The following is a 19,917-nucleotide window of genomic DNA, read 5'->3' as shown; positions in this document are numbered from 1 at the left end:
TAAATGCCTTCTCCAAGCTTTTACACTTTGACATCTGTGTAAAACGTTTTTCTGTCAAACTATATATACAAATATTTACTCTAAAATTCCACCTTTACTTTTCATAGTGCTAATTGGCATATATAGTTGTATAGATATAGAGACTGCCTTTAATTCCATTTAGTTAAAGGAGAAAAGTAACCTGTCCTGTGATGTCAAAAGTTATGGGCTGCCTACATTAAAATTACAGCCTGTTTTATAATGTGAGAGCTCATGTCGTTAAGCACAGTGCACTTATGACAAAGAACAATGAGGGAAAAAGTGTTATTAGCTCTTGAAACGACAGAAAGATCAAGACACAAGAGCTTTGCTGCACATGAAATCTGCCTTTCCCAGAATCAGCTCTGGGAAAGGTTTGCATTGCCGACCTGCAATTATCTGTTCCCCAGGCGATAAAGTCTGCATTCAATTGTGTAAATTGGAACAGCAGGGCACTCTAAAAAGCCTAAATCAGGTCTCAACTAGTTTTTAAGACATGCGTTATTTATAAATTCATAATAAATGAAACAGAAAATATATATATATCCATAATGCAGACACACAAAATAACGAATGCTTGGTTAATAAGCAATGTCAGGAAAAAATTTATCTAGATTCTGGTATTTCTCATTTTGACAAAAATGTAACTCCTTATTGTCTTATAGCCTATGTTGAAATGCCGATGTGAGAAAAAACACAATATAGATAAAAGAAGCAAAATGTAGAGATCGAAAATCCAGGTTCAGAGAGCAAAATTCGGCATCGGTTTTAGAGCCTTAAATTCAGTTTTTTTAGGGTATCAATGTTTTAATATCGATACATACGATACTAATGTACAGGCTTTTGCTTTCTGTGTACACTTAAGAGTGTACAATAATTTCAACAAAAGAATATATGAGTAAAATGTCTGTCATTACACTAAAAATATAGTTTACCTTACATAAGGCATACCTAACTCTAGTGCATGAGAGCTATTCCTGCCAAGCCCAACAAACCCGACTCAAAAGGCAGAAATCCCTCATTAGAGGTACAATCAGCCATTCATTTCAATAAAATGTGTAGGAGAAGGGATGCATCTAAAAGTTCCAGGACAGTAGCCCTTCAGGACTGCACTTTGGGGACCTCTGCCATGATGTTCATGCAGAAAAATAATCTATAAAACATCTTTTAGCCACCGAGACCCTACCATTTTTTGTTACATCATAGTTACATCACACACTCACATGTGTTGAAAAGCTGTGTATATATATATATATATATATATATATATATATATATATATATATACATATAAGCAGCTCTCTTCTCTTTCACTCACCTGTCTCCCCTTTTTGTCTGCATGGCAGGTGATATTTCAAAGCTCGAAATGTAGAAAGTCGGGGCAGCAAAGGAAAAGATAAAGAACTGAGAACAAGCAGGGAGAGTCAATAATCCAAACAATCTCATTAAGAGAGAGAAAAATCAATGAAAAACTATAAAAAAGTAAACCAGTGCAACTCAATAATGGAGCCACGATGAATACGCAGGAGAAAAAAAACAATCTATGTGATTGTAGGGGGGCAACCGCATTTGATAAACAGTTCTAAAATAGCAGCTGCGACTTATATAATACATCCGAATAAACAGCAATAAGGAAATACCATGTACAATTAGACCTGTGTGCAGAGGTGTGCTCTGTGATTTTGTCAGCATGATAGGACATGAAAAATATTCAACAGAGCAAGCATCACAGAAACTGTTTCAATAGTTATAGCGCCACAGATCAATACAACCAATCAATGAGAAAAAATAACCCCTGCTTTCAGGGCACCGGTCAGTGGAGCACAGTGATCTGTATCTTTGCAGCAGAGACTAGGTATAATGCCAACCTGAAGCTGTGATTAAACCAATACATTATGGTGTAAATTATATGTTTATGGATATGAAGACTAGCTAAGACAATAGAATTTTCTAAAGCTCTGTTTTTGTATTATAAACTGCTTTCCTTTTGTAGTGTTTGCTTTAAATAGTTTTGAATTCAGCAACATATATCTAAAATAGTTCTTTCAAAAAAGTAGAACCATTTGTTTTACAGGTACAGCTCCAAAAATTCCAGTATTGTGAGGAAATTATAATTAAAGCTATTATATTATATTTATTGATTGTGGGCTGCTATCAGCAGTAACGTGCTGTATTAACGCCAGACTCTTATCCGGCGATAAAAAAAATTCCCCATAAATCTATTCACACAGTTGGTCTTGGAGCTAGGTCTGTAGCTATGATGATTGAGCGTGGATGTTTATCTGCCATGGATGTATATCTGGGAGTGAGAACGAATCAGTCTTGTTTGTAGGCCTACTGTTAACACATGGAATGTAACTTACTAACATGGATGCAGCTATAAAGCTGCCAGGTTTGGTTCAGGGAAAATTTATTTTTAAGAACACCCATCATCAGCATGGCTGAAGATGATGGGCATGAGCTTGTTCTCCAGGAGGCCACAGGTGACCCATCTTACAAACTACCTGCGAGGCAAACTATCATGAGGAGAATACATGGAATATTTATTGATGCATCGCTGCTGTCTGCTCATCAAATCATCTTTTAGTCATAAAGGGTGAAATAAAAAGGCTAATTTAAAGATATGTTTTTCTGCGTCTCTTAAATTAAAGAACTTTCTTTGTAAAGGAAACATGACATTAAAAGTATATTGTGTAATAATTAAAGGGATTTACTGACATAAATGTAATATATTATCCATCTGTATGTTATTATTATCACCTATGAACTTAAGGTATCATCTTTGTTTGCCTTGCTAGATAAATTGCAATTTATTATTAAATAGGAGTCGTGTCATACCCGATCCGTACCCGTAGCATAATGCGTACCATCAGATCATTTATGCGTGCGCAACCAGATACAAATCCGGGTCGCCCTTGATTTTAATTTGTAGAAAAAAACCTAAATTACATTATTTTTCTCTTTACAATAGTAAGCATACTAAACTATAATGTGTTAAAGGTTATTAAAATATTTCCTGGGAAAATAAATGCATTAAAATCTTTTCTGTTTTATCACTTGTCTGTACCTGATCTGCACCGGAAATAGGATCCTACGCTACTTCCAGGAGCTACTGTAACATTGTTGGCTTTGGATTGAAACATAAATCTACTCTTTTGTTTCCCTTTCGTGTTAACATTATGGTGTATAGTGAGTAATCTAAAGTTATAAATAACGAAAAAAGAAAAACATAGTTAAATTATATTTTGCCGAACTACTCTGAGCATGCCTGCTGATGATGTTAGACAAGCTGTTGAATGGAGACAAATGTAAAAGCCATCAAATTTTCTCAGACATGTCACTAGAAATGTTTTAAATATTTGCTTTGGCATTCTTTATTTATTTAAGGATAACAAATGTAAGAATAAAAATAAGTACTTATAGTATCATAATTACATTACTTATGGTGACCTGAATGAATATCTGCTGGCACGTGCTCAAAGACGATGGTTCGGATCGTGCTTCCGGGACGGATCAGGTAGTGACAGTCGGTTCCCATTTGTGGAGGTAGACACCTTTTGCACAACGGCTGTATATAGCTGACAAACTAGTAACTGTAGAGAACGCCATTACACTCAACTGGGACTGGGGAAAGTATGGTCTCTATACAATCTAAATCCTACAGAGACCAATAAAATACTATTTTTAAAATGATCTATGTAAGCTGGACTTACACAGGGTGGCCACCACCAGCAACCGCCTGGTTATTATGAATATGACAGTTGTTGCGTTTTTGTTGTTGTTTTTTTTCTGGGGAGATGTTTGTGTGCGAAAAACATGGGGGACGATCACCTTGACAACAGATGTAAAGGGAGATGGCATTCCTGTGCTCAGGCAGGAGCAACTGGGAATCAGAGTGAGACAGGGACTGAGAAGAGCTCCAGAACTGGGAACGGGCCGCCAACTATGCTGCCCTCTGTGGCTAAGCAACCACAGCAGTAGAGGCTGAAGCTTGCCACTGCAGCACAGGAAGAGAACTAGGAGCACAACGTTAAGCTCAGAGATCCCTGCCCAGAAACAGATCACTTATGCCCCGTGTAACTGCTGCACCATCATTCTGACGGGGTCTTGGCTGCATCGAGCAGTGCCGGATGGTGCTGTTGGGGGGTTGATGCTGTACCGCGGCGAAAGAAACAAAGAGCTCTGCTTGAATGCTCCTCTGAGACTGTTCCCAGGCAATCTTCGGCATCTAGAAGGGAAGCACAGCCCTCTGCAGGTGAAAATGAGGAGAGCATTCTAGATTCTTTCCTGCCGAATGCTGAAACATCCCCAGCCGGCTCCTCCCGGCCCCCTCTGGCTTCCACACCTTCTCCAGCATCGTCTGTCACTGCTAAACCTGACGATGGCACCAATGCTGCTTCAACCACGTCAGCCTCTTCAACCCAGGGGGCAACCACCTCACAGCATCGTCATCATTGTCAACTTCCTCCTCTGAGCCAGGAGAAGCGAGTGCTTCAGGAGCTGGAGGCAGTATTAGCAGCTCAACAAAAACTGTTGCTTACCTTATCAAGGCTGCACTTTAAGAAATTGTCTAGAGAGCTGCTCTGGACGAAATTTATTTTTGTTTACACTTGTGTATACAAAATAAATCTGTCTAAGTCTAATTGCTTGAATGTTTGCCGGAGAATTGTAAGACAAAACGTTACTTTTGTAGACATTTTATACGATTACAAACTGATTCTAGTTCTGCTGAACCTTCAAACTGTGATTTACTGTATCTCACTTGTCTCACTAACTAACATACTCCTGTTAATTAAAAAAAGTGCATTGGAGACCAGTAGCAGGATAATATTCGTGGTTTGAATCATAAATGATAAATTTGAAGATGAGTCAAGTAGCTTTAATTTGTTATATAATCTCTGCATGTCCCCACTGCACAGGCCGCAAGTCAGCAGCTTTTCACACCTAAGTCAGTTCTCCCTGGCATTCTGTTGTCACAACACAACATCCACTACAATTACACCCCCAGTACCACATAAAATGAATGAGATACTCAACTGCTTTCTTATTAAACCAGAACTTCACAGGCTAAAATTTCCACCTAAACCTTCAATTCCACTCCATGAGGGTTTTACATGTTTGTAAGCTTGGATAAAAGCTCACATCTAGATGTGGCTGTCTGATCGATTGCTAACTGGGAAACACCTACGCCAATATCCCTAACATGTACTCACATGAACATGTAAACACGCACACACACAAACACACAGGGAAACACCTGTTTGTGGCAACAGCTCACAGAGATAAGACGGCTGACAGGAGCTGCAGGAGCCAAAGCCGGGAGCTGTCAGACTCATTTCCCTGTGACTCCTCCAGCCTCCCACACAAACACAGGTATACACTTTCCATGTCACCTCTGTCATCAATTTATTTTGTTGCTGCTGCTTTATGGTACTATGACTTTAAAATACATAATTTAAATGTTCTACTTGGATCAGTTCAAAAATGCAATGGGATTTCTTTTTTTAACATAACCCCAACGTATTAATAAACTGATATTTTTAATTATAAAGAACTGTTTCATTCTAAAAGCCCCCCTTAGGGCACAAAGAGTTGCCTCACAAATTAAGGCTTTTCTAATGAGACATCATAGCAAATACTCACAGGAAACCAGCTGGCTTAATTTTCTTAACACGTTGATGGAGGATTGTATTTGGACTTACTCAAAAAAAAGCTACAAATAATAAACCTACAAATAAAAGTGAATAATGGCATGTGCCAAACCAAATGAAAGCATATTTTACCGTCAAAATGTATTAATTGGTTGCCGAGTTATCCTGGGAGCAAAGAAACTTGGAGCTTGTCTTCTGTTTCCTTTCTCAACCTTTTTCATCCTCCCCTGATGGTTACAGTTATATTAAAACGCTAAAAATATTAATTTGAAATAACTTTCTCTTGGCTTCTAAGGGACCAAAAACCCGTGAAAACTCTAAAATCCTAATCAGCATCAATTATATATTTTTTAAATACACTTTTAAAGGTTAGTACACAAAAATAAATAGTCTTAAGGCTAAACATATTTTCTTCTATTTGTGTTATATGTTTGTTTTATTTCATTTAGGCTTAGTTAATCATTATAACAGTCTGTATAATATAATATCAAGTAACAGTTGACTTAAAGCTACAGTGTGTAATAATTACAGGGATATACAGTCAGAAATGTAATATATTATACATAACTATGTTATTTATCATCATCTACGAGCTCAGCCTCTTAACCTTAGGGCCGGATTTATCAAGATCCAATTTTGCGTGCAGTAATTTGCGCTTGCAAACTGGAATTTTGCGAGAGGGGCTGAACCATGGTTTGCGGGTGATTTAACAAGAGCGATTGCGTAACTGGTGGCAGGTGCAAAACTGTTGGAGACGCCCTATTTAAATGATGGTTTTGCGCGTTTTGTGGTTTGCGGCATGGCGAGTTTGGACAGCAGAAGGCGCAAAAGGAAATTTGACCCCATGGAAATGGAGGTATTGGTGGATGAAGCCAACAAACATTTAAGTGAGCTACAGCAAAGAAGTGTGCCTGTCACACAGAGGAACGCTATATGTGAACAAATCAGTCATAAAGTAAACGCTGTTGGTGAAACCTTGCGAACAGTGGATGAAGTAAAAAGAAGATACCAGGATATTAGAAGGCGAACCAAAGAAAAACTGGCATATAACAAAACATCTGCGAACAAAAGAGGAGGGGGCACAGTAGATGAGATGCCTCTGACCAGCATTGAGGAACAAGTACAGCTGACGCTCTGTGAGGAGCAAATCACTGGAATTGCAGCTCCAAAATGGCAATGCTGGATAAAAGAAATGTTTTGATGATTTGAAAAAATGCGTTTTCTGCGTCTCCTTGCTTCATTTCGATGTCTCCTTCTTGCGACAATAACCTTTTCAAATAGATATGCATCACTTATCAAAGGTGCACAATGATATTTTGTTTTAGACTAAATTTACCTCGTTATATCAATCATTGGTATACTGGTCAAAAGTATACTGCCTACTTGCTGAAGGACATTTCACTTATTTTTGCATCATAAAAGGTCTCTGTCACTTCCTATAAAACTTAGTGAACTTAGTGGCCCTAAATAGAACTCACTGATTTGTATCAGCTGGTACTTGATGAAACGGCAGATGGAGACAGCTGTAGTAAATCTAATTAAACAGATTTCACTGCTTAACATCAGTGTTAAATGGCATGTAACTAAATTGACACATCCATCTCCTCTTTTCCAGCTTAAACGCACCCACAGACACAGTGTGATATATAAGGCTTTGTGTGGAATTTATTGAGTGCACTGAGATGAATCCACTTAGCTCACAATCAAAGAATCAATCCGGTGCTGTGGGAAACGTTACTGAATCTATAACTGAATGAGGAAGGCCTTTGTTAGAACTGCCATTCGAGGTGTTTGTTTATTTTTTCCTTTACATATGAATTTGATCTGAGAAAAGGACAAATAACTTAGGAAATACGTATTTTTTCCCAGCCAGTGTTTACATTGCAATCATTAATTGCATTTTCAATATAATCTCAATTTAGCAAAATTATATTTTCAAATCACAGAGGTATTGATTTTTAATCAGACTATGTTTAACAAGAACAGGACACAAATTTCCCCCTCCAGCCCTTTGGGTGGGTAAAATTTTAATTGGTGGAGGGTGGTTAAATGCTTGAAGTGGGTTTTTCGCCACTCAGAAAGCTAGAGAGAGTTGCAGCTAGCTCATAGATGCATGCATGCAAGTGGAAGTAAACACATTTTCACATGGTTACAGTAAAGTCGTGTAACAATGGACTCTAGAGCAGCAAGCTTTCAGAAACCGAAAGCCTGGGGTGAAACATCTTCAAGCTTGGGGTTATTGTAAAGGAAAATCGAAATAAAGTGGCAATTTAGAATTTTTTGTCCTAGTTCGTATCAGTGGCAATTTCTCACTGAATTCTGGGGAGGCTAAACATCCGTCGAACGCGATCTCCCCTCCCCTCTGGAGCAGCAGGGCGCTTCTATCAGCCTGATTTTTCCCTGTAGAGGATTGAGCCTCGGCTCATTGACGTAAGCAATAAGAAAGCAGAATCCTGATTGGTTAACACACCAGAATATGTTACGTCCGGTGGGGCTAAACCTCTTAGGAGGTCTATGGAGCAGGTGCGGGTCCTGAAGCTGGCTGCTCGATGCTGATTGGCAGACATAATTAAGGATTTTTGATTGACAGCGGCCAGACAGCAAGGAGGTTTTCCTCAATAGGGAAAGTGATCATTCATTCAGAACAGTCATCTTGTGCTGAACACTTGCCATGGTTCCTGGCGTTAATTATTTCAAAACCCAACAGCTGTTTTCACACGTTGCAGTGATGTGTTTTGTGTGTTTCAACATTTGTTACAGTTACAGATGCAGTACAAGACGTTTGGATTTAATTAACACCATTGAGCCTCCCCTGTTTTAAAGAGCAGCCGCCGCCACTGATTCAGATGTATGGAAAGTCTAAACTGTCTGCTTGGCTAAAAAAGGAAATGTGTCATTCCTCTCCAGGGGTCCTACATTTCACATCTAAGATGATTTAGTAATGGGTTTAGTTACATGAACAGGACTGACAAAAATGGGTAGATGAGCAAAAGGATCAAAAATTAAACAAATTGCTGCACATCATTATCCCAATTGACATACATGAGGCACACATTTTACACAAAGTATATGTTGCAGTGTATATTACTTAAACGGACAAGGTATGATTATCACTGATGACATCATTCACAGAAAAAGCCAAACCTACAGGTTATTATCGTTTTATCTGCATATCTTAAAAGCTGCAACTGCACATTTCTCTGATGATATGTAAACCTGTATCATGAAGCAATAATTCTCAACAATCTTTTGTCATTTGCAAGTTCATTTTGACATTTAAACAAGGAGTTCAGTTGACCTCAAACTCTTACTGTAATGCTGAGAATGAGGAGAAAATGGTTTATATGATTTGTGCAACATTCAGTACGTTTTGTCCTTCATAGAATCTCAGATAATTTCTTCTATTTTTATTTGTTGTAGTCCTCTAAAATTATTTGCTCACAGAGGTAAAAATGCAAAAATGCTTCTTTGAATGCAAGAGAATGCCCTTACTTCTTAGAACCCCTGATAATTATCTATAAATCATTTAAATCTAGATTTACTAAAAACCCAGTTAAACTCATATGATCAGAGAAAGAAAATATATATTAAATTCAAACAATTATTTAATAATAGTTTCCAACAAAATGGTTGAAGTCATGCTTGCAAAATAATTTAAACTGAATTACTGTATTTTGAAGTGTTTTTATCTCATATTTTATCTAATTTAGTTTCGGAGCCTAATAATCTACAAGGGGCTGCACAGTGGCGCAGTGGGTAGCGCTGCTGCCTTGCAGCCTCTCTGCATGGAGTTTGCATGTTCTCCCTGAGCATGCCTGGGTTCTCTCTGGGTACTCCGGCTTCCTCCCACAGTCCAAAAACATGACTTTTAGGTTAAGTGGCTTCTCTAAATTCTCCTTAGTGTGAGTGTGTCAATGAATGGTTGTTTGTCCCTGTTGTCTCAGATTTGCCCTGCGATGGACTGGCGACCTATCCAGGGTGTGACCTGCCTCTCACCCATTGACAGCTGGACATAGGCACCAGCACTCCTTGTGACCCCAACTGGGATAATTATGACAGAAAATGGATGGATGTATAATCCGCAACTCACGGTTTTCTTGGGATGTTAAGAAGAAGCTTATCTTCCTAAGCTACTTTTGGCTCTAGCCTGAAAATTACTTTCTAGTCAGGAAACACATCAATGTTTGTTTGCGAGGAAAGCAAAATAATAAAAAAACTTGTGTCCTGAACATGCCGTTATTCATGCCCAGAGGAATAATTAAGAGCTTAAATAAATAGAAATGTGCAAACAAAAGCTAAGAAGGTATACTCACAATAACACTGATATAGAGATACAGACACAGAGACTGTCATTATTGAAAAATAATAAGAGGAGAGCGACAGTCTAGATTACAATATCAACCGGTATTATTTGGTCTTTGTCTTTAAATAGCAAATCCTGCATTTTAGCGACCACTCTCTCACACATTCCTGCACCCAGTATAAATATTTAATGGCTGCTCATGGAAGGAGAGCTTGAAAATATGTTTAGTGCTTTTTCTATTTCATCTTATACTTTTGCTCTTAAAAAGGGGTCTGTAGAAACAGGTTTGAATTTTATAAAACTGAAATTAGTCAGAAATTTTCCTCAATCAATTTTTGAAAGTCCCCAAACATGCTTGGAGAAGAAATGCAGCAGACATTCATCACCAGATTCTCCCAACTGGTAGTTAAGGAAGCATATTAGGGAGCAGGTTTTCTATAACACATCCTGAAAGTAAATATGGAGTTTGTTTACCTCTACTGGACATTTAAAGGGAATATCCTTCATTCTAATGAAGTGAGAATAAGCTTTTTGACAAACAAATACTACAATACAACTCAATAAAAAAATAAAATAAAATGAATGGGTTAATGGAAAAGTCCCAGTTAAAAATAAAAATAGTTACTCTTTGCCATTAGGAAGAATATAATACAGCAGTTATCAAACATATTTGATCCTTTCGGTTTATTTAGAAATATTCAACTAATAGATAAACAGAAAAAAATGTATGAGATACTGAATTGTGTGGAAACAAGAATATGCTGTAGATCAACATCACTCTAACAGACTACCTAGTGATACCTAGTGATGGAGTCAGTCAGTCTGTCTGTGAGTCATTGTTGACTTCAGTCTACTAGCAAACTCTTGTTGACCTCTGACCTTTTATTACCTATACTCAATTATATAATGGCAGCAAGAGAATAATGATTCATAATATTTTATGTATATATTTATATGTATGTGTGTCATGGATGAATTATTGATTATTTAAAGCCCTATTTAAATGTATTATTTGCCTCCAGGGGAAAATGGGTAATCATTTTGTTTATTTTCCTAATTAAGTCTTACTTAAAATCAAGAGGGCTCAGGAGTTCATAGAGCATGCATTTTTTTTTTGTGAATTACACATTTTTTTTACAGCTTGCAAAAAGATTTTGAACGTACATCCAGCGTGTCAAAATATTCAAAAAGCTGTAAACAGAACGCTTTTAAGCCTTTTTGTTAATGCATAGAAAGGAAAAGGAGCATGAAAAGAGAAAAGAGCATTTTTTCTCCTATTTCCTATAATCTTCTTCTTCAATATCTGTCCCACATTTCTCTCTGAATATTTTAGTATTGATGAGCCCATTACTGACAATAACACAGTGCAACATCAGCATCTTTCCTTTGTCTCTCTCTCTCTCTCTTCCTCACACACTAATCAGAGGTCAGGTTACAACTCTGCTCCTGCTGCTGCTAAGCACTTGTGTGCATTTCAGTGTGAGCGTGTTTGCTCAGCAGGGGGCTGGGGAATCTAACTTCCTGGCGTGGTTCCAATAAATGGCAATATTTTCAAAGCTGAAAACAACTCACGCACAAACCCTTCTGGCACACAAATATAAATTATTAGGGTTGATGTGTGTTGGATGGAAAATTATCCACAATAATAATGACACAAGAGATAAAAAAAACAAGAGGTTTTCTCAAAAAGCCATTAGGAAGCATCCCAAGAGGAGAGGACAGCGCAACCCGTTAAACATTAACCCTTTCTAACATAGGGGGGAATCCTATAACCCACATTCAAGCAATTAAAATTCAGAATTTTTTTAATAATTATCTGAAATAATTGATTACTTTGTTTTTTTTTTAAGTGATAATTAGAACGTTTCCTTTAAATAACCAGAATAAATCCAAATATGATAAAGATGTAGTTAAGGTACTTGTATATTGCAATAATACACGATAAAGTGACATTACTGGAACTAATTGTTTGCATAGTACAAAAATTAAAAGAGATATATTTTCAATTGGATACCCTATTTTCCAGACTATAAGCCGCTACTTTTTTCCCACCCAATTTAAACCATGCAGTTTATATGAAAGTGCAATTATGCTGTGAATTTTTCGCCACTGCCAGGAGGTGGAAGTCAAAGTTGGAAATCAAAGAAGAAGGGGACAGAAAAAAATTATCATTAATCTGTACTTTAATGAATATATAAAGGATCTCCAAATCTGATTTCAAGCTTAACGTCAGAGTCTTGATCAAGGAAATTTAAAAAAATGATTTCAATCGTTGTCCTTGACTAGATCTAGTTCAGATTACCTTTTCCTTTGTAGAATAGTATAATTATGTCAGCCAACTTGACCAGGGAGGTGTGAGGCTTCTATTTGCTTAGTAAGTAGTTGCCTTATTTAAATTTCAAAAATGTAAAATGGATTTTCAAAAACCATCTTAGTATTTTTACCCATTTAAATGACAAAGCGAAAAAGAGACTATACTGTCTGCTACAGCTCTCTGCCCATATCATATGCATCACATCATGTGCAGCCGCTGGACAAAGCTGTGAACAACTGCAAGATAATTACATTTTATAATTTCAAACAGGCTGTTTGAAAGCAAGCAGTAAAATGCTAACCTAAGCCCAGCTTTTCAGCTAAGTAGATAATAGAAACGTTTTGTCGGGTCTACTCTGGAGGACATCGGGATCGCCCTGACCTTAAATTGGCCATATCCAACATGGATTGTCTTGGCCTAATAATATTGCATGCACGGTGTTCCCTCAGTGCAAGCAAAGACACAGTCTGTTGAATGTGACATGCAGCCAATAATAAAGCATCTACACGTTTAAATCATCATGTGTGAAGTCTCTTTATGTTTTAAAAATACCCTTACAGTACAATTTTAACCAGACATTAGTCTGAAAATCTCCAGGAGTTTGACCATCTTTAAAAACTTTTTCTTAGGTTTATTATTCGGTATATTGATAGATTAGAAGCAGCTCTCTTAATACATACCCAGATCTACAGAACCTTACAGACAGACTTTGTTTAAACACAGGCTGTAAATAAAACAGCTGACAGGAAGCCAACATGCTGTTGGATAGTTAAAGAGGTAATGCAAACAAAAGGGAGCCTGCCTATATCTAATAACTAGAGCTTTATTAATATTTTTTATGACAAAGTTAGGACTTCAAACTTTAAAGACTTCCTGAATTCAGCAGCAGTATCAATAAATATTGTGGGCTGACCTTTCATGGCTGCTCTCATTTCTCAATGATAGTTCAGGGGCTCCTTACATGTCATCAGCTCCTATGTCTTTCTTACAGGCATCTTACTTCATTTCCTGTTTGACTGATCACTGCCGCTGCGACCAAATCAAAGCAGCTCTAGTCTGAGGGAAACAAGTGAGACCAGCTTCAAATCTAATTGTGCGCAGCAAAAAAATTAAATCTAAATAAGTCATTTTTTCTTAAGATAAGCAATTTATCTTGAATTTCAACACAATTCACATTTAAAATGAGAAGAAATTATTGCATTGTCTTGTTTCAAGTGCATATTATGTAATTGTCTTATTTGAAGTGTAAACAGATTAATTCCATTGACAAATCATCTTTTTTACCTACTCAAATTAAGGGTCAATACAGTTAATTTAAAAAAAGTTTTACTTATCTCAAGATCAATGTTGCAGTGTGTTACAGAGATCACTGACATCCATGTGTTAGATTTATTAATTTCTTTGAATTCTGGTCATTTTCCTGCTGGACTGGGTAAGAAATGTTTGCTGTAAAAGGTTTATTCTTCTACTTGGACAGGTGAATGATATCCTTTATTCCCTTTGGATTTCCTCAGTTTATTCAAAACCCAACAATAAATAATGGTATAGATAGATTAAAGGAATAGTACACCCAAAACATGATTAGCCTTCATTTTCTACTCACCCCCATGCTGAACAACACTCTGGAGTACTTTTTTGATATCTCAAATGCATCTGGAGATCTGGGAGGTTTCTTGCTGTCTGCTGACATTCAAATAATGGAGGTCTACGGTGCCCGAGACAGAAAGGTCCACAAAAAACGTGTCAATATTCCTCCATACTGCTCGTCCAATGTATTCCAAGTGTCCTGAGTGGGTAGCATCCAGAATTTACTCGAAACGAAGTCATTTAGAATGTTTTTAGAGCATAAACAGTAGTGTATAGGATTTCCTGAAAGCGCGCACATGCGCGTTCACGACGCTACGGAAGCCGGCAGACCAAACCAGATGAAAGTGCGCATTCAGCGTCTGCTCTGCCGATAATGCAAGCATAGAAGAAGAAATGTGCCGTTTACCTGTGCAAAGAAAGAAACAACGAAAGAAAAATCACTGAGGACTTCAGTGTTGAGGAAGAGCATGAGTTCTTTGCTGAGCTGAATGCGCTGGTTTGGTCTGCCCGCTTCCGTAGCGTCGTGATCGCGCATGTGCGAGCTTTCAGGAAATCCTATACACTACTGTTTATGCTCTAAAAACATTCTAAATGACTTCGTTTCGAGTAAATTCTGGATGCTACCCACTCAGGAAACTTGGAATACATTGGACGAGCAGTATGGAGGAATATTGAAACGTTTTTTGTGGACTTTTATGGACCTTTCTGCCTCAGGCGCTGGGCACCTCCATTATTTGAATGTCAGCAGACAGCAAGAAGCCTCCCAGATCTCCAGATGCATTTGAGATATCAAAAAAGTACTCCAGAGTGTTGTTCAGCATGGGGGTGAGTAGAAAATGAAGGCTAATCATGTTTTGGGTGTACTATTCCTTTAATGTATATCAAAATGATTTCATGCCTTTTTTTTAACAGATTTGTTCATTTTGATATACAGATGACTGAACTTCCTCATATGTGACTGCCTTAAAATGTTAACCTCCAAAAATAGGAATCAAGGCAGATGGAACTACTTTTTTTAGCATAGTTCCTGAAAGAAAGTTCCATATTGAAAGTATCTTCAAACTATTTGATCAGCTAGATGTTTGATTTTTCAACCACTCAGCTTAATCAGCAGCAGGAGGATCAATTCAATGACCAATCAATCTCAACAGCGGTTTACTTTATTAACTAACATTAAGAGGAACACAGAGCGTGGCCTTGATATTTAGCAGCTCATGTATTTTCTCAGACAGGTATCCCTAGGAGGCCTCCAGACAAATATTAAATTACAACATGAAATCAATAAAGTCAAATTTAGAAACAGCAGTGTTAATGATTACCACAGAGTACATGGAGTGGTTCTTTGGTATGATCTCAGCACAAACTAAGTACTTTGCAGGATTGTTATAATAAGGCTTTTATTTACTGTAAAAAAAAATTACCTGGAATTATGTAAAAAGGAAGCATTATATTCTCCTTTACATTCTAATTACGAAACACCTGCAATTAGTCCATCTGATGTGAGGGAGCTATGACTCTGCTCTGAGCCTCCAACCACATTATGAAGCCGTTTGGGTCATAATCTATTTTAAATAGCGATAGGTGAGGGACAGAACAAAGGCAAACTGGCTAACCGAGAACTTTTTATCTCTTGCCTCTCCCAGATATACTTGCTGAACACTACAGAATCCATCTGTCCATCTCCGTGCCTCTTCATCCTTCCATCACTCTTGAACAGCAAAAAGACACTCAAACACTCTTCACTTGAAGCAGAGCCAGTTCAGAGTACTAGCTCATAGTCTATTGAAGGAAATGTGGATTTATGACTGGAATACATAACATCTCAAGTCCGTAAGTCTCTCTGAGTTATTTAGGTTAAGTAAGATCTCAGATTAAGTTATATCATCATAGAGTCAAATTACCTTATTATGGCTTAGATTCTGAACTGATACAGATACAAAAAATATATCAGATCTAAATACTTTTTATTAATATTAAGTATATAGATATATAATAGTTGGTTTTACGGTAATTAAATAAAAAATTTACAAAAAAGAAACAAAAACCGAGCACATTAGTAATGTATGGGGTGCAAACTGGTTAAAGGAGTATAGGCCACTTGATCCACAGCTTCCACAGCACATGCTATATGAACTAGTTTTTTCTAGAGATATAAAGGGTTGGGGTTCCTACAAGCATTAACATTTATTAATATTGTGTTATTTTTATATAATTTTGCATTGTACCTATGGCTTAAAAGCCAATTAAATGAAGCAAGAGAAACAGAGATACAGTGACCAGAGTTCCCTCTATCTGAAGCATGAAGCAACACAGCCCACCGTGTATGGCACCCTCGCTCGCTTCTGTCAGTGAGCACCAGGGCAGTTGTGGCTACAATATAGCTTGCCACCATCCGTGTGTGAGTGAATGGGTAAATGACTGTATGTAGTGTAAAGCACTTTTGTCAAGTCTCCTGATTTGAAAAAGCCTTATATAAGTAAAGGCCATGTACCATTTACAAACCCTCCCATTGCTCTTGCTGTGCACTGCTGTTCAGCTGGCTGAAAGAAAGTTCCTGTACCTTTCCTTACTCACAAGATATATCCATATGCCCAAATGGACAGCGGCATCCCTTTCATGAGTTGTTAGCCTGACTGATTCATTAGGTCATATTAGCTTGTTTTCATTTTTGCTACTTCATAAAAAGCTGAAAAAATGTAAATTGGATTTTAAAGTGACAAAAATTTCTTGAAAGCTACTACTAATTTTATTTTGGATATTTTATATATTATCATTATAGGCGCAGTCAAAAGAATTATCAATGATCTGGTTTAAATAAATGCAATTACATGATGTTAAACATTTTTGGAGGTAATTCTTTACATGTTATGTGGGACTATCCTCTCCATCATATCCAGAGGATTGGTTTTACAAAGCGACGTATGAGTGATCATCATTGTTGGATAGATGCTGGACACAGAGCACAAATAGGTCTGCATGGCTATTGTCCCAACAGAAGTCTCTTCTAAAGAGGATGCATAGAAAAGCCTAAATACACTTTACTGAAGATAATCATACTAAAGACATTGATTAATGGTCCTGTGTGATAAAATCTGTGATAATTGTGTCAGCTGTTGGGTTGGCAGTCAGGAGAGGAGAACCATGACAAGTGTGTCTTACCTTCAGTCAAGCATGGTGGTGGGAGCATCATGCTTTGGGGCTGCATGCATGCTGCCAAAATGTACTTCTGACAAACTAATGGAGTGCACGATTCCCTCCTGGGCAGCAGAACAGTACTCCAACATGATAACAACCCAAAATACATTTCCTAAACAACCACAACAATCACTGCCTTCCTAAAGAGACTAAGGGTGAAAGTATCGGTCCTGCCTAGCTACTTGCCTCCAGACCTAAACCTCATGGAGCATCTGTAAGGGATCCTCAAACAGAAGGTGAAGGAATGCAAGGTCTCTAACCTCCACCAGAACTCAGAGGCCTAGAGAGTTAAGGCAATACAGGAAAATAACAGTCGACAAACAACATATGGACATTTTGGGAACATTTTGGACATTTTCACTTTGAAGTTTGTTCACCTAAGCTGCCAGTAGTTTAGTCATTATAAATGTATGCAGAGTTACTCTGTTTGGACAGCAAATTTACACTGTTACAGCATCTTTACACTGACTACCTTACATTGTATAAAAGTGCCATATTCTGAGGGCTGTCAATGATGAGTAAATAATTTTTTTCTTCCACTTTGAGGGATGACCTTACCATTGTGAAATACTGTATAGCTGTTTAACAAACATGTTTGAAACTTTGGTATTAGATATGGTATGCAAGGAAAGAGGAAGTTTTAAGGAAAATTGTGTTAATGTTTGGTATAAATTCCTCAGGTCTCAACATTTCTTTGAAGTATATGTAACAGATTGATACTATTTAGCCTTTATGAGCCTTTTTAAGTCTAACACAGCAATTTTAGCTTTAACCGTAACATGTGATTCATTATAAAGCATGGAATATTTATTTTAGTCAGAAAGAGTGCTGAATTATAGAGGTATAACCCCCTTGCTCAGTGTTAGTGTTGTAAAATGTGTTTTCTCTGAAAAGTCTGACGGGTTTTATCAAACAGCAATTTCAACCAACTGAATTCAATTAAGAGTGATACATCACTGCAAATGGGTGTGCTCCTGTAGGAGTATTAGGGGAAGAAAAAGAGCCAGTGTTTTAGCAGTGTGATGATTCTGTGTTAGATACAGTGGCGTGATAAGGTGACTAAATTATCTGTGAAGCTTATTACACAGACACACTGACAGAGCATTTTACAGCCAGCTGAAACACATGGGGATTCAATCTCACTCTCAGTGGAGGTGATGACACCCAGCAGGTCACACTTACTCACGCAACTACACTCAACCTGGATCAATTGCAACCCGCTGTCTGAATCTAAGCGCTTGTGGGTGTAAATACCTGAGCAGGTAAGGTGAGTATTCAGACTTACATCTCAGAGGACGGAGGTTGGTTACGGCAGAGGAGCGCGTGTCCGCACGCCTGTCCCATCGCGCATCCTGCCCGGCGCCTCTGTCTCCAACCCGGCTGCAGTCAGTGGGCTGACAGGGAGAAGCAGCCTGATTGTCGATCTGTCGAAAGAGGATATGCGTTTGGATGGGTGGATGATGACTGGGTGTGTGCTTCCTCACTTTCTCTCTCTGCCTGCCTGCTCAGATCCTCTCCGGCTCTGACAGGCGCGCAGGGATTGGTCGGGACCCGGTAAGTGATATTCGAGCCGCGGTGAGCGAGCTTATAACAGCTGAGCAAAGAGACAGAGAAGCAGTCGTTCAGCACCACATGGACAAATGGAGTCTCAAGATAATCACTCAGACCCAGTCATGGAAATTAAACTGTGCGATAAATATTAAACTTTGAGCTGGCGCCTTTGAACTTTATCTGCACATTTTCCTCTCCGTGTTGCGCACAGACTCTGTGACAAGACCTTGAATTGATCCATCTTACATCCGACAAAGATCTCACCGGCTCAATACGGCAGGGTTTCAATAGAAAGCACATGCAGCTCTCCTCAGAGTGTCAGCCGCAGGACGCTGCAGGTCTCAAGGTCCATCACGCATCTTTTACCATATATGGTGTTTCCACGATTATGAAAACAAACAGTTAGGATTTAAATAGTAAAACTCGACTAAGGATTTGCATGTATTTAATGTAGATGAATTAAGCTAAAAAAATTGAATTCACAATAAACCTAACATGGAAAAACTTGACAACAGTTACACCTATTGGTTTGGACCACTACCATCTTCAGAATTGCCTTAGTTCTACTAACCTGGATTCAGCAGGGTTTTGGAAACCATTTTTACATGCTTGCATCACAAACTTGCAGTAGATTTGTTAGTCTCAACCCAATGCATCCTAGAAGGGCTCTATTCGATTCTCTGCAGCTTCAGTTCTTACCTGCCAGATGTGGTCTCTGGTATGTTCTGCTGCGAAAGCCCCTCAGCCTATAGGGAATGAGGCGTTTATGGCTTCTGTTGAAAATTAATGACTTGGGACAAACTCTTTAAATAACACTTCATAAAGTATAAAAAACCAGGAGGCATGACAACAGATTTGGATAGAAATTGTAATGTTACTAATATCAGAGAAGTTGCTTTGAGTTACAGAAGGCAGCTGCTTACCAACCAAGCTAACTTCTCTTGAAGCAACAGTTAAAGAAGCATTTTATACTCCAGTCTGACACATCATTATGTCATGCACGTTTATAGATTCAGAGACATCCATGGCTCCAGCCATATCACACCTTTACACTTTGTTCTTAGATCAAGAACATCACTTTCATTCCATTACCCAATCTCAGGCACGTGCAGAATGAAGATTATAACTGTATACAGCCCGGCTGAGGAACTGTCCTAATTAGATACACTGGGGAAAACATCAGTTCTGACAACCAACAGGCAGATAATATTAAGGTGTAATAAACTCACGGATCATCAGTTATAATTATCCTAACACCTACCTTGATAGCATCACCTAGTGCTTTAAAATGCTGCCGC

General features: G+C 38.0%; 1 protein-coding gene across 1 annotated transcript in view; it reads right to left on the bottom strand.

Annotated features, from left to right (window-relative positions):
- Nucleotides 1-18,601, bottom strand: part of LOC119771816 (cGMP-dependent 3',5'-cyclic phosphodiesterase) — a 246,187-nt gene extending 227,586 nt beyond the window's left edge. The window contains exon 1 of the mRNA XM_038267985.1: nt 18,354-18,601. Within this exon, the coding sequence (XP_038123913.1) occupies nt 18,354-18,412 (59 nt within the window). The 5' untranslated portion in view covers nt 18,413-18,601. The remainder of the gene's footprint in view (nt 1-18,353) is intronic.
- Nucleotides 18,602-19,917: the final 1,316 nt, after the last annotated feature.

The sequence above is a fragment of the Cyprinodon tularosa genome, unplaced genomic scaffold (genome assembly GCF_016077235.1).
Source record: "Cyprinodon tularosa strain WSP-4 unplaced genomic scaffold, ASM1607723v1 ctg69, whole genome shotgun sequence".
In the NCBI taxonomy this organism is placed as follows: domain Eukaryota; kingdom Metazoa; phylum Chordata; class Actinopteri; order Cyprinodontiformes; family Cyprinodontidae; genus Cyprinodon; species Cyprinodon tularosa.
The sequence above is the reverse complement of the archived record's forward strand: the minus strand, read 5'-3'. Positions and strand labels throughout refer to the sequence as shown.